Source organism: Mastigoproctus giganteus, chromosome 11 (assembly GCF_048544385.1).
Source record: "Mastigoproctus giganteus isolate SK-2022 chromosome 11, ASM4854438v1, whole genome shotgun sequence".
Taxonomy (NCBI): Eukaryota; Metazoa; Arthropoda; class Arachnida; order Uropygi; family Thelyphonidae; genus Mastigoproctus; species Mastigoproctus giganteus.
In genome coordinates, this window is record NC_143585.1 from 147,917,430 (window position 1) to 147,932,268 (window position 14,839).

A 14,839-nucleotide genomic window follows, 5' to 3' on the forward strand; every position below is an offset into this window, starting at 1 on the left:
TTAGGCCTAAACCTTGAAGAATATTTCTTAGTTGGTATGTAAAGCCTAGTAGCTTCCAAGATAAATTCTTTGAATGCTTCCCATTTTGAATTTGCTGTTGGTAACATCATCAGTTGGTCCCACTGTATAGAATTTAAATACTGTCTCAGACCATCGTAGTCGCCTTTACGAAAGCAAAAACCCTTCCCTTTACCCCTAATAGTAGTTACCTCTTTGAGTAAATCCCACTTCAGCATAGTAATCACTGCCATCTAGTGGTTCCTTTATCTGCAGATTCTTAATGCATGAAGAATCACTACTGATAATCAGATCAAGAGTATTACTCACTCTAGCTGCCTTCTGAACATGCTGATGTAGAAAGTAATCATCCAATTAATCCAGAAAAGCCTTGTTAGTGTGTGAGCGACCAACCCACAAATTCCAGTCAATATCTGGGAAATTAAAATCCCGCATCATAAGACTCTCTGATTTACTGGCCCACTCTATTACCCTGTACAGTTTCTTATTATACTCATCAGAGTCATTAGGTTTATAACACACTCCTACTCTCAATTTTGATCTACCAATGCTTATGTCACACCAAACTGACTCGACATTACACTGTCCAACGATGATGACTGGCTTCACTTCCTTGGATTTTATGTGTTTCTTAACTAATAGCATAACCCCTCCTCCCTTCCTATCCTGTCTATCCTTTCTGTACACCCAAAATTCCAGTTCTGCATTCCTTATATCTTGTCTAAAAATATATATAAATTCATACACCGACCATTGAATAAAATTTAAAATTTAATATGACTACAATCTTTACACAAAAATATTTACAATAAACTATTGCGGAATGCTAAAAACTGTAATAAAAGATCATTTACAATAAAATTTGCTAAAATATAAAACATAAAAGCGCTAAAAACCTGAAGCTATCGGGAGCGTCAGCTCCCTTCTTCAACAGTTAAATGACTTCCTGCAACATCTCCTTAAGTAGCAGGCTCACGGTACCTCCACACGTGGTATTTCTCCACGTGGTTCAATCGGCACATGGTCATAACTGGAAGCGGAAATGTCTCGGGAACGTTGCAAAGAAAATCGTTCATCCGACCTTAATATAATTGTTTCAAAGATAGGATTAATACGTATACCTCTATCTCTATTGATGGTATTCCTACTGGATGAACTAATCCGTAAACCCTCGAGCCATTTACGCTCCCAGTATCCATGTGCACGATCCAAAATAATAGCATCCTCCGGGGTGATTTGATGCTGCTTCTCCCAAAAATGTTCGGCCACAGCAGACTTGTTGTATTCAGCAGTTCTTATGGCATTTAAATGTTCCCCCAGACGATCCCTGAGCCGTCATTTTGTTTCCCCCACATAACACTCCCCACAATCCGGGCATTCTATTCTATAAACCACTCCACTACTAAGATCTTTTGGTATGCCGTCTTTGACCTGAGTCACAGCTGTGCACAGCCTCCGCCCAGGAAGCTGTACACAGCGTGTCCCATAACCCCATAAAATTCTTGCCAGATGTTCAGTAAGGCCCAGATAGTAGGGGATGTATGCGGTGGCTACCGGAACGAACGACTCCCTACGTTCGGACACTCCTCTACTATATCTATCCAGGATCCTCTGGGGGTATCCGCATTTTCTAAGTTCTGCCGTGACATGATTAATTTCGTTTTCTTTATCCTCAGAAGTGGTACAGTGTGATCTTACTCTGTCAAATAAAGCTTTTGCTACACTATTCTTATATTGTCCAGCTTGTGCTGAATTGAAATGGGTGTATTGACCTCTACACATGGGTTTTTTAAAAACTGACGTCTTAAGTCTAAAACCCACCCTGGAGATCAATACATCCAAAAATGACAGGGTACCACCCGTTTCCACCTCTGAGGTGAATTGTATAAATTGGGAGAAGCTATTAAGCCAGCAAACGGCATCATCTTCCCTCCCCTTCTGGACCAGGGCAAAGGTATCATCAACATATCTTCTCCAGTTCCTAATAGGAAACGAACACCCACTAAAAACCCTACTTTCCAACTCCTCCATGGCCAAATTGGCCACGGTGGCACTAATGGGTGAACCCATGGCAGTACCGCGAACCTGCTTATACATAGTTCCTTGAAACAACATGGTAGTACTAGCTAGACATAATTCTACCCCGGTGCAAATGTCTTCCACACCGAGAAGTGATCTATTACCAAGGGAGGCATCCCTGGTCAATGCCATTTTTACACAATATACTGCATGACTAATAGGAATACATGTAAATAAAGATATAACGTCAAAAGAGATCATGCTCTCATCATCATTTATAGTCAAATTCCCCACAAAATTCACAAACTCTCTACTGTCTTTAACAACATATTCGGACTGCCTCACTATGGGTGCAATTAATTTAGCCAAGTACCCTGATAGCGCATAGGAAGGACTCCCTATAAATGAAACTATAGGTCTCACGGGCACTTCTGCCTTATGAATTTTTGGCAGTCCGTAGAATCGCGGGAGTTGACTACCTGTAGTGTGTAATGACCAGTAAGTCTCCTTGGAAATCTTCTCCTTGTTCAACCAGGATTGTACCAGTTTATTGACTCGCTGTTCCAGCTCCACCAACGGGTTCCTCTGGATCACCTTATAAGTGTTATTATCTTGCAGAAGATCCAATGCCTTCTTATTATAATCTTCTGTATTCAGGACCACCGTTGATCTCCCTTTGTCTGCTGGTAAAACAACTATTCCTTTGTCTCTTCTCAATTCCTCTAGAGCTCTCTTTTGACTAAGGCTGAGATTCGGGGGTGCCTTCCTCACCTGACTCAACACTGCAGCTGACTTCACCCGGATTTCATTAGCTAAAGGCTCAGGAAACTTATTAATGGCCCATTCAATACCCATTGCTAACTCCGCAATGGGGGGTTTCGAAGACACCAGAGTGAACTTGGGGCCTAAACTAAGGACTGCCTCCTGTTCTTTCGTGAGCTGTCTATTACTCAAATTATGTATAAAATGGCTGCTATTATCATATCGTTGTACCACATTTTCACTCACCAACCTATTAAACTTCATAATTTGTCTTTGTCTATATGACTCTGCTACCCTAACAACTTTATCCGAGACTAACCTTCTAATAAGAACTAGGTGTCTAGAAGAAACATTGCTACCAATATTACCTAAATACATGCCAATTTGTCGTCTAGTAAATCTGAGATCTTCATGCAGCTTACGAACCCAAACATTCATAATACTCTTTTGAAAACGCACGGTGGCCCGTACTAATCGAACATCCTGGAAAGGTAATTTAACTCTAAAGCCGTGCGGTACCAGCCCATGCGCTCTGCAACGGTACGCAAATCTTAAATGCTGTTGTTGTCTAGCTTCTTTTACACAATATTTCTGATACTGTCGGAGATGCTGCACAACTATATGGCCATAACTACTCACAATATCCTGAAAGAGGCCTCTGAGGTCGGGAAAACTCATGTCTAAAAATATATATAAATTCATACACCGACCATTGAATAAAATTTAAAATTTAATATGACTACAATCTTTACACAAAAATATTTACAATAAACTATTGCGGAATGCTAAAAACTGTAATAAAAGATCATTTACAATAAAATTTGCCAAAATATAAAACGTAAAAGCGCTAAAAACCTGAAGCTTTCGGGAGTGTCAGCTCCCTTCCTCAACAGTGAAATGACTTCCTGCAACATCTCCTTAAGTAGCAGGCTCACGGTACCTCCACACGTGGTATTTCTCCACGTGGTTCAATCGGCACATGGTCAGAACTGGAAGCGGAAATGTCTCGGGAACGTGGCAATATCTGTGTGACACCACGTCTCTGATATCCCAACAAAATTCCTTATATCTGTGTGACACCACGTCTCTGATATCCCAACAATATCTGCCTTTTATGTCCTCATCAATATGTAAAATTCATCAAATTTATTTACTAAACTCCTAGCATTGGTGTACATGCAAGTGTACATGCACCTGTTCCTATTCTTAGCTACCCTCGCACAACCCATGTGTTTACTTGTACCACAATGACTCCCAGCAGTCACTGAAATACACTGCATCTTGTTTTCCAGGCTGCTGCTCATTCCAATATGCTACAGGCCAAATTGCACTGAACAGTACAAAGAACAGCTGAAGAGAGAAATAAGAGTGGGTGAATAATTCAGAATGTCTTATAATAGGGGATTTTAAATTTCTGGATATTCACTGGAAATTGTAGAATGGTCACTCACGTACTAGCAAGAATTTTGATGACTGTTATACTAAATGTTTCATACCTATTAAGAAATATTGTTCAAGGTTTAGACCTAAACGGTTTGTTAAATGAACTAATGAGACTCATGGCAGAGAAGAAAAATGAATGGGATGCATATAAATTATCAGGCTACACTGAAGCCTATGGCAGATATAAGCTAGTCTGTAATCAAGTCACAAAGGAGGTTAGGCAGGCAAAGGCAGATTACGAGAAATCTTTGGCAAAGGATGCTAAGAAAAACAGCAAGGGTTTCTTTACTTATATAAACTCTAAAAGGAAGGGGATGAATCAGATTGGTCTACTTGATATCAATGGTTCAACTGTTGATGATCCTGCTCAGATAGCAAACAAAGTGAATGAGTATTTTGCATCTACATTCACACATGAAGAGTTATTAAGGATTCAAAATGCCAGAAGGTTATCAAATTGTAGCAGGGTGCTTAATGATTTTGTAATAACTGAGAGCAAAGTGGAGAAGAAATTGTTGAAGTTAAACATAAGAAAGGTACCTGGGGTGGATGGGATCTATCCAATTATATTAAAGGAGGTGAAAAAGGAAGTAAGCAAACCCTTAGCCATAATTATGAGAGCATTCTTCGACTCAGGGGAGGTATCCATAGACAGGAGATGTGCAAATGTGACCCCAATTCACAAAGGAGAATCAAAGGCTGACACAAGTAATTAGAGACCTGTGAGTTTATCTTCTGTTCCAGGAAAATTAATGGAGGCATTGGTTATAGAAGCACTGCAGGATCATCTAGACAAGACTGCAGCAATAATTCAGACACAGCATAGGTTTGTTAAGGGAAATTCTTGTCTGACAAATTTGATTGGTTATTATGATGTGGTTACAAAGGAACTGGAATCAAAAAATAATTTTAATATCATATACTTGGATTTCAGGAAAACTTTGGACAGACACTGTTGTGCATGGAAGACTATTGTACAAATTGGAGCAGAATGGTATTAAGGGTAAGTTGCTATAATGGATAAAAGGATGGTTGAGTGCGAGAAGAAAGAGCGTGGTAATCAATGGGCACTGCTCTTCCTGGACTAATGTTATTAGTGGAGTCCTACAGGGTTCAGTGTTGGGTCCACTGTTAATTTGTATATTTATCAATGATATTGATGAAGGTATATCAGGCTTTGTGTCGAAGTTTGCAGATGATACAAAGGTTGGCAGGGTGGTTAATGACAGTAATGGTAGTGGGCTACTGCAACAGGATCTAGAAAATTTGGGAAGATGGGCTGACAAGTGGCAACTGAAGTTTAACATTGACAAATGCAAAGTACTGCATATGGGTAGAAATAACCCCAGAGGAACGTAACAACTGTGTGGTACTACACTTAGGGTGGTAGAAAATGAAAAAGATCTGGGCGTAATTGTGGAGTCAGATATGAAATTTTCTGAGCAATGTAGACAGGCTGCCAGAGCAGGTCATGGGGTTTTGTCAACGATATAAAGGAATTTTGATAGCAGGGAACTGGAGTTAATTGTCTCTCTGTATAAGGCAATGGTCAGGCCACGCCTTGAGTACTGCGTACAGGTCTGGGCGCCTATTTTATGAAGGATGTAGATTTGCTTGAGTGTGTACAGGAAAGGGCAACAAGATTGGTGAAGGGAATGAAGGGTTCCTCTTACCAAGAGAGGCTTAAGTTCTGCAAATTGCAGTGGCTGGAGGCTAGGCACCTGCGAGGTGATCTGATTGAGGAAGCAGCCAAGAAAGTAAGCAAACCCTTAGACATAATTATGAGAGCTTCCTTGGACTCAGGGAGGTACCCAAAGACTGGAGATGTGCAAATGTGACCCCAATTCAAAAAGGAGGATCAAAGGCTGACACAAGTAATTATAGACCTGTGAGTTTAACTTCTGTTCCAGGAAAATTAATGGAGGCACTGGTTAAAGAAGCACTGCAGAATCATCTAGACAAGAATTCAGTTATACCTCGGACACAGCATGGGTTTGTTAAGGGGAAGTCTTGCCTGACCAATTTGATTGGATACTATGATGCAGTCACAAAATAACTGGATGCAGAAAATAACTTTGATATTACATACTTGGATTTTAGAAAGCCTTTTGATACTGTTGCACATGGAAGACTGCTGCACAAATTGGGGCAGTGTTGCATTGGAGGCAAATTGCTGCTATGGATAAAGGGATGGTTGAGAGAGAGAAGACAGAGAGTGGTAATCAATGGACATTGCTCATCGTGGACTAATGTTATTAGTGGAGTCCCTCAGGGTTCAGTGTTGGGCCCATCATTGTTGTCTGTATTTATAAATAATATTGATGATGGTATATCAAGCTTAATTTCCAAGTTTGCAGACAAAACAAAGGTTGGCAGGTTTGTCAAGGACACTACTGATGCTATGCTGCTGCTGCAACAGCATCTGGAAAGGTTGAACAGATGGGATGAGAGGTGGCAAATGAAGTTTAACATTGACAAATGTAAAGTACATATAGGAAACAGCAACCCCAGAGCAACATATCAACTCTGTGGTACTACACTGACAGTGGTAGAGAATGAAAAGGACCTGGGGGTAATTGTGCAGGCAGATATGAAGTTCTCTGAACAGTGCAGATGGGCTGCAAGAGTAGCTCATGGTGTCTTGTCAATGATATACAGGAATTTTTCTAGCAGCGATAAGGAGGTGATTATTCCCTTGTATAAGACAATGGTCAGGCCACGCCTTGAGTACTGTATACAGGTGTGGAGGCCTCATTTCAAGAAGGATGTAGAGCTGCTGGAACGAGTACAGTGAAGGGCAACAAGATTAGTGAATGGAACAAAGGGTTGCTCTTACGAAGAAAGGCTTAAGTTTTGGAAATTACAATGTCTGGAGACTAGGCACCGGTAAGGTGATCTGATAGAGGTGTACAAAGCCTTGAATTGTTTGGGCATGCTCAATGCTGATTGGATTCTTCTTCTTGCTCAGAATAATCACCTGAGAGGACACAAATTCAAATTGAGGAAAGACAGATGTAGGATAGATGTGTGGAAATTTGCCTTTAGCCAGCAGGTAGTTGGTTGGTGGAACAGACTTCCATCCTTTGTTGTGGAAGTTGGTAGCCTTAATAAATTTAAGGCTCAGCTGGACAGGTATTTCGAACAAACGGAGGGGTGAAATGGAAGTGGTTTTTTTTTTTTCTGCTGCTGCATAAGCTTGCTTTCTTGCATCGTATGCCTCTACTAATGGTAATGCTAAATACTGTCAAGTTTAGGTCTAAATGGATTTCAGATGAACTAATGAGACTCGTGGCAGAGGAGAAAAGTGCAGGGATGGATATAAATTATTGGGTGACACAGAAGCCTGTGGCAGATATAAACTAGGCTGTAATGAAGTCACAGAGGTTAGGCAACTAAAGACAGATTATGAGAAATCTTTTGCAAAGGATGCAAAGAAAAACAGCAAAGATTTCTTTACTTATGTAATCTCCAGGGGATGGATGAAATTGGTCCACTTGATATTGATGGTTCGACTGTTGATGATCCTGCTCAGATAGCTGACAAAGTAAATGAATATTTTGCATCTACATTCACACGCAAGGAATTCTGAAGGGAAGTGGAGGTCAGAAGCTTATTAAACTTTAAAAGGGAGCTAAATGATTTTGTAATAACTAAGAGGAAAGTGGAAGAGAAATTGTTGGAGTTAAACATAGACAAGGCTTGGATAGGATCAATCCAATTATATTAAGGGAGGTAGTAAAGGAAGTAAGTAAACCATTAGCTATAATTATGAGAACATCCTTTGAGTTGGGGGAGGTCTCCATAGACTGAAGAAGTGCGAATGTATCCCCAATTCACAAAGGGTGACATGATTAATTACAGATATATTACTTTAATTTCTTAATTACAGAGCTGTTAGTTTACTTTCTTAATTACAGACCTGTTAGTTTAAATTAAACTAACAAGTCTTTAAAAAGTATTTTCCTTGTTCCAGATAAAATACTGAAGTCACTGTAAAAGAAAAAATGCAGAATCTTCTAGAATAGGCTGCAATTTCACTTCAAACACACTATGGGTTTGTTTGGTTACTAAGGTGTACTCACAAAGGAACTAAATGCAAAAAATAATTTTGATATAATACACTCAGATTTCAAGAAAGCTTTTGACACTGTTATACCTAAAAGTGTTAAAAATTGAAGCAGTTTGGCATTAAGGGCAAGCTGCTGCTATGGACAAAGTAATGGATGAGTGGGAGAAGGCAGAGAGTGGTAATCAATGTACGTTTCTCTTCATGGATTACTCTTATTAGTGGAGTACCCCAGGTTTTGGTGTTGGGCCCATTGTTGTTTTTTATATTTATCAATGATAATTGATGAAGGTATAGCAGACTTAATGGCCAAGTATGCTGATGATACAAAGGTTGGTGCCGACCGGGCTAGCCGAGTGGGTAAAGTACCTGCCCGGCAACCCAAAGGTCACGGGTTCGATTCCCGCCTCGGGCTTGGATCAAAGTACTGCAAAAACCTTGGGAGGTGCAATATGGCCACAGAAGCCGATGCGCCAACAACTACCAAATAAAAAAAAACAAAGGTTGGCTGGATTGTTAATGATGTATTGTACTGCAACAGGATCTGGAAAAGTTAGGCAGATGGGCTGAGAAATGACAATTGATGTTTAACATTCATAAATGCAAAGTACTGTGTATGGTAGCAATAACCTCAAAGTAATGTACTGTGTGGTATTACACTCAGGGTAGTGGAAAACGAAAACGACCTGGGGTAATTATGTAGTGAGACGTGAAGTTCTCTGACAGCTCCAGGACAGATCATGACATTTTTTCAATGATATGCAGGAATTTAGCTAGCAGGGATAAGAAAGTGATTATCCCATTGTATAAGGTAAGGATCAGGCCACATTTGAGTACTGCATGCAGGTCTGGAAGTCTCAATTTAGGAATGATGTGGAGCTGCTACAGTGAGTATAGAGAAGGGCAGTGAGATTGGTGAGCAGAACAAAGGGATTCTCTCACTAAGAAAGGCTTCAGTTCTGGAAACTGCATAACCTGGAGACTAGGCACCTGTGAGGTGATCCAACTGAGGTTTTTAAGGGGTTGAATCGATTGAGCAAGCTCAATGGTGATGATATTCATTCTTGCTCAGACCACACAGGAGTGGACATATATTCAAATTGAGGAAGGACAGTTACAGAATAAATGTGCAGAAGTTTGCGTTTAGCCAATGGGTGGTTGATTGTTGTTTTTTTTTTTTTTTTTTGGTAGTTGTTGGCGCATCGGCTTCTGTGGCCATAGTGCACCTCCCAAGGTTTTTGCAGTACTTTGATCCAAGCCCGAGGCGGGATTCGAAGCCGCGACCTTTTGGGTTGCTAGGCAGGCACCTTACCCACCTGGCTAGCCCGGTTGACTGTTGTAACAAATATCTTGTTGTACAGGTTGATAGTTGAAATATATTCAACGAAGAGATAAAAAAAACTATTGGAGGGAACAAATAGGTGAAATGGGAAGCATAATTTTTTTTTGGTTAATGCTGTATAAGCTTGCTTTCTTGCATTATTTGTCACTGCTAATTCTCAAAACTAACATTTCCTTGTTTATCCTTTGTAATTATACTCTTTGGAACAAGCTTCCTTCATACGGATTTCCTGAAAATTATAATCTACAGAATTTTAAGTACAGCGTTAGCAAGTAACTGCTGTATTTTAAAAGTGAAAACTCATTTAATTTTGTTATTGACTTTAAAGATGATATTTAATTAAATAACTAAATGTTTAAGCTGAAATTGCTCCTTGTGTATGTTAGAAAAGCATGTCAGTAAAACAACTGTACATTTTGTAATGTGCAGTTGTTTTAATGTTTTTTTTTTTAAATAATAAATGGACATTTCCGAACTAAAATGTCCAATCAGAACCGAATTGTGATAGAAGAAAGTGATTTATGCCTCCCCAACAAGTATAAAGTAATAAGATTTTACTTATCAATTTTGGTGGTTCATAGTATTTATTTAATCTTAACTCTATTATATTCCTTCTCAATAAGGGTTCTGTGAAATAGAGTTTAACCACAGATTTGGTCCAAAACATAACTGTAATCTTTAAGGGAAAGAAAACAGTGTTAAATTAGATTTAAATGAGAAAAATTATTTTAAAAAGACTTACTCTTGATTGATCAATGTCCTCTAATGTTGGTTTCTTCAAACCTTTGTTTGTACTCTTCTGGACAATTCTTTCTAGTCTTTTTGCAGAAGCAGTAGCATAATGACTAATTTTCACCTGCAAAAAACTCCTGCTTAATACATATATGATTTTTAAAATTTATGAAAAAATCAAGCGTCTTTATTTGCAGTTCATGCTAATAACCAATATAGTTTTATACATTTTTGATAATTTTAATAGAATAAGGCATTTTAATATGCTGCAGCATTGAAATAATTCCACTGTTGTGGGGAGAGGGGGGCAGAAATAGTACCCCTGCCAATAACCAGTATAGTTTTAAAATTTTTGATAATTTTAATAGAATAAGGCATTTTAATATGCTGCAGTGTTGGGAAAGGGGGGCAGAAATAGCACCCATTTACAAGAAAATATGTGATTAAAGGTCACTGAACCACAGTTCTACATAGCCCTATAATTTCTTTTATGTCACACAAAAAAAACCAGAAAAAACAAGTCACAAAGGAGCTTAGGCAAGCGAAGGCAGATTACGAGAAATCTAGCAGGGGATGCAAAGAAATCCAACAAGAACTTCATTATTTATATAACCTCTAGAAGAATGGGGATGAATCATTTTGGTCCACTGGATATTGATGGTTCAACTTGATGATCCTGCTGAGATAGCTGACAAATTGAATGAGTATTTTGCATCTACATTCACACATTAGCATTAGTAAAGGCATATGATGCAAGAAAGCAAGATTATATAGCATCACACGAAAAAAAAAAAAAATCTAATTTCACCCATCCACTCGATCCAAATGTTTGTCTAGTTCTGCCTTGAATCTGTTTAAGCTATCAACTTCTACAACGACAGATGGAAATTTCTTCCAGCAATCAACCACATGCTGGCTAAAGGCACACTTCTGCACATCTATCCTACAATTATCTTTTATCTTTCCTCAATTTGAATTCATACCCTTTCAGGTGACTATTCTGAGCAAGAGAAAGAATCTGATCAGCATTGGGCATGCTGAAACCATTCAAGACTTTATACACCTCAATCAGAACACCACGCAGCTGCCCCATCTCCAGACACTGTAATTTGCAAAATTTATGGCTTTTTCATAAGAGCAACCCTTTGTTCCATTCAGTAATCTTGTTGCCCTTCTCTGCACTTGCTCCAGCAGCTCTACATCCTTCCTCAAATGAGGCCTCTAGACCTGTATACATTATTCAAGGTGTGGCCTCAACATTGCCTTATACAAGGGGATAATCACTCCTTATCCCTGCTAGAAAAATTCCTATATATCATTGACAAGACACTATAAGCTAGCTACTCTTGCAGCAGACCATCTGCACTGATCAGAAAACGTCATATATGCCTGCACAATTACCCCCAGGGCCTTTGCATTTTCTACCACTGTGAGTATAGTACGACACAGTTGATACGTTACTCTGCGGTTACTGCTTCCCTATATGCAGTACTTTACATTTGTACCTGTTAAACTTCAGTTGCCACCTCTCAGCCCATCTGCTCAACTTTTCTAGATATTGTTGCAGCAGCGTACTGTCATTAGTGTGATTAACAACCCTGCCAACCTTCGTATTGTCTGCAAATTTGGACATTAAGCCTGATATCTCATTAATAAATACAGAAAACATTTATTAATGGCCTCATTAATAAATACAGAAAACAACAATGGACCCAACACTGAACCCTGAGCGACTCCACTAATAACATTAGTCCACAAACAGCAGTGTCCATTGATTACACTCTCTGTCTTCTCCCACTCAACCATCCCTTTATCCATAGCAGAAATTTGCCTCCAATGTCACACTGCTCCAATTTGTGTAGCAGTCTTCCATGTGCAACAGTATCAAAAGCTAAGATCGAAATATATGATATCAAAGTTATTCCCTGCATCCAGTTCCCTTGTGACCACATCATAGTATCCAATCAAGTTGGTCCGACAAGATGTCCCCTTAACAAAATCATGCTGTGTCCAAGCTATAAATGAAGTCTTGTCTAGGAGATCCTGCAGTGCTTCTTTAACCAGTGCCTCCATTAATTTCCCTGGAACAGAATTTAAATTAACAGGTCTATATTACTAGTCACCCTTTGATCCTCCTTTGTGAATTGAGGTCACATTTGCATATCTCCAGTCCATTGGTACATCCTCTGAGTCCAAAGAAGCTCTCATAATTATGGCTAAGGGTTTGCTGCCTCCTTTAATATAACTGGATAGATCCCATCCACCCCGGGTGCCTTTTTTATGTTTATCTCTAACAATTTCTCCTCAAATTTCCTCTCAGTTATTACAAAATCATCTAGCTCACTGCCAGAGTTTAACTCATCTCTGGTATTAACCTCCTGAATAACTCCTCGTGTGTGAATGTAGATGCAAAATACTCATTTAGTTTGTTAGCTACCCGAGCAGGATCATCAACAGTTGAAGCATCAATATCCAGTGGGCCAATCTGATTCATCCCCTTCCTTCTAGAGTTTACGAGAGCAAAGAACTCTTTGTTGTTTTTCTTTGCATAATTTGCCAAAGATTTCTCGCAATCTGCCTTTGCCTGCCTAACCTGCTTTGTGACTTGGTTACAGACCAGCTTATATCTAGCATAACATGAGGAATTCTTTAGGGAAGTGAAGGACAGAAGCTTTTTAAACTCTAATAGGGTGCTTAATGATTTTGAAATAACCGGGAGCAAAGTGGAAGAGAAACTGTTGAAGTTAAACATTAGAAAGGCACCTGGGGGTGGACGTATCTATCCAGTTATATTAAAGAGGGCAGCAAAGGAAGTAAGCAAACCCTTAGCCATAATTATGAGAGTATTCATGGACTCAGGGAAAGTCCCCACGAACTGGAGATGTGGAAATTTATTCCCAATTCACGAAGGGGGATCAAAAGTTGATATGAGTAATTACAGACCTGTTAGTTTAACTTCTATTCTGGGGAAAAATAATGGAGTCACTGGTTAAAGAAGAACTGCCGGATCATCTAGACAAGACTGCAGTAATAATTAAGACACAGCATGGGCTTGTTAAGGGAAAGTCTTGTCCGATAAATTTGATTGAATAATATAATGTGGTTACAAAGGAACTGGATGCAAAAAATAATTTTTATATCATATACTTGAATTAAAGGAAAGCTTTTGATACTGTTGCGCATGGAACACTACTGTATAAACTGGAGCAGTTGGTATTAAGGACAAGTTGCTACAATGGATAAAAGGGTGGTTGAGTGGGAGATGACAGATAGTAGTAATCAATGGGCGCTGCTCTTCGTGGACTAATGTTATTAGTTGAGTCCCACAGTGTTCGGTCCACTGTTGTTTTGTATATTTATCAATGATATTGATAAAGGTATATCAGACTTTATGTCCAAGTATGCAGATGGTAATAAGGTTGGGGCAAGGTTGTTAATGACAGTAATGGCAGTGTGCTACTGTAACAAGGTCTAGCAAAGTTGGGGAAATAGGATGAGAAGTGGCAACTGAAGTTTAAAATTGACAAATGCAAATACTGCATATAGGTAAAAGTAACCCCAGAGAAATGTACCAACTGTGTAGTACTACACTTAGGGTGGTAAAAAATAAAAATGATCTAGGAGTAATTGTGGGGTCAGATATGAAGTTTTCTGAGCAATGCAGATAGACTGCTAGAGCAGTCATGGGGCATTGTCAATAATATACAGGAATTCTGCTAGTAGGGAAAAGGAGGTGATTATCCCTTTGTCGGCAGTTTCCCGAAGAAACTGCCAACGAGATCCGTTTCAGGACTGCCGCAATCCTCTGCAGCACTCGAAAAACTTACTCAAACCTTAACCATCGTCAGCGTGCCGCCCTATCATCTATAAGAAAAGACAACTCCATCGTCGTACTTCCTGCGGATAAAGGGCGCCGGACCGTTGTTTTGGACAGATCAACCTACCGAGAGAAAGCCCTGACCCTACTACTAGACCCAAACGTATATGAACCTCTATCTGATCCACCCATTAAGGTCTTGAAACGTCTAGAGACACATGTCAATAAACTTGTCCACACATGGTTTAAAGATAAGAAGATCTTGACCACAACTCAGCGTCTTCTACGTGCTACTGGCTGCCAACTACCGCAATTCTATGGATTACCAAAGATCCACAAACCGGGTATTCCCGTCAGACCTATAGTGTCGTGCTGCAGTGTCCCAACGTATGAACTGTCCAAACATATCGCGCGCCTCCTCTCACCTCTTATATATCGCACACCGTTAAAAATAGCAGTGAATTCGTCCACCTCATTAAGGACCTTTCAATCCCTGACAACACTGTCATGGCATCATTTGATGTGGTTTCTTTATTCACTTCAATTCCCGTCCAACAGGCCGTGCACTGCGCCAGAAGGCTCCTCGAGAACAACTTAAGCCTCCAATCCAGGACATCACTATCCACTGATGACATCTGTA

General features: G+C 39.6%; 1 protein-coding gene across 3 annotated transcripts in view; it reads right to left on the reverse strand.

The window, feature by feature from the left end:
* LOC150078508 (rho GTPase-activating protein 39-like) overlaps window positions 1–14,839 on the reverse strand; it is a 789,750-nt gene that overhangs the window by 94,413 nt on the left and 680,498 nt on the right. For all 3 annotated transcript variants that reach the window (XM_090385235.1, XM_090385234.1, XM_090385233.1), the window contains exon 14: window positions 10,393–10,506. In XM_090385235.1, coding sequence (XP_090241361.1) covers window positions 10,393–10,506 — 114 coding nt within the window. The remainder of the gene's footprint in view (window positions 1–10,392; window positions 10,507–14,839) is intronic.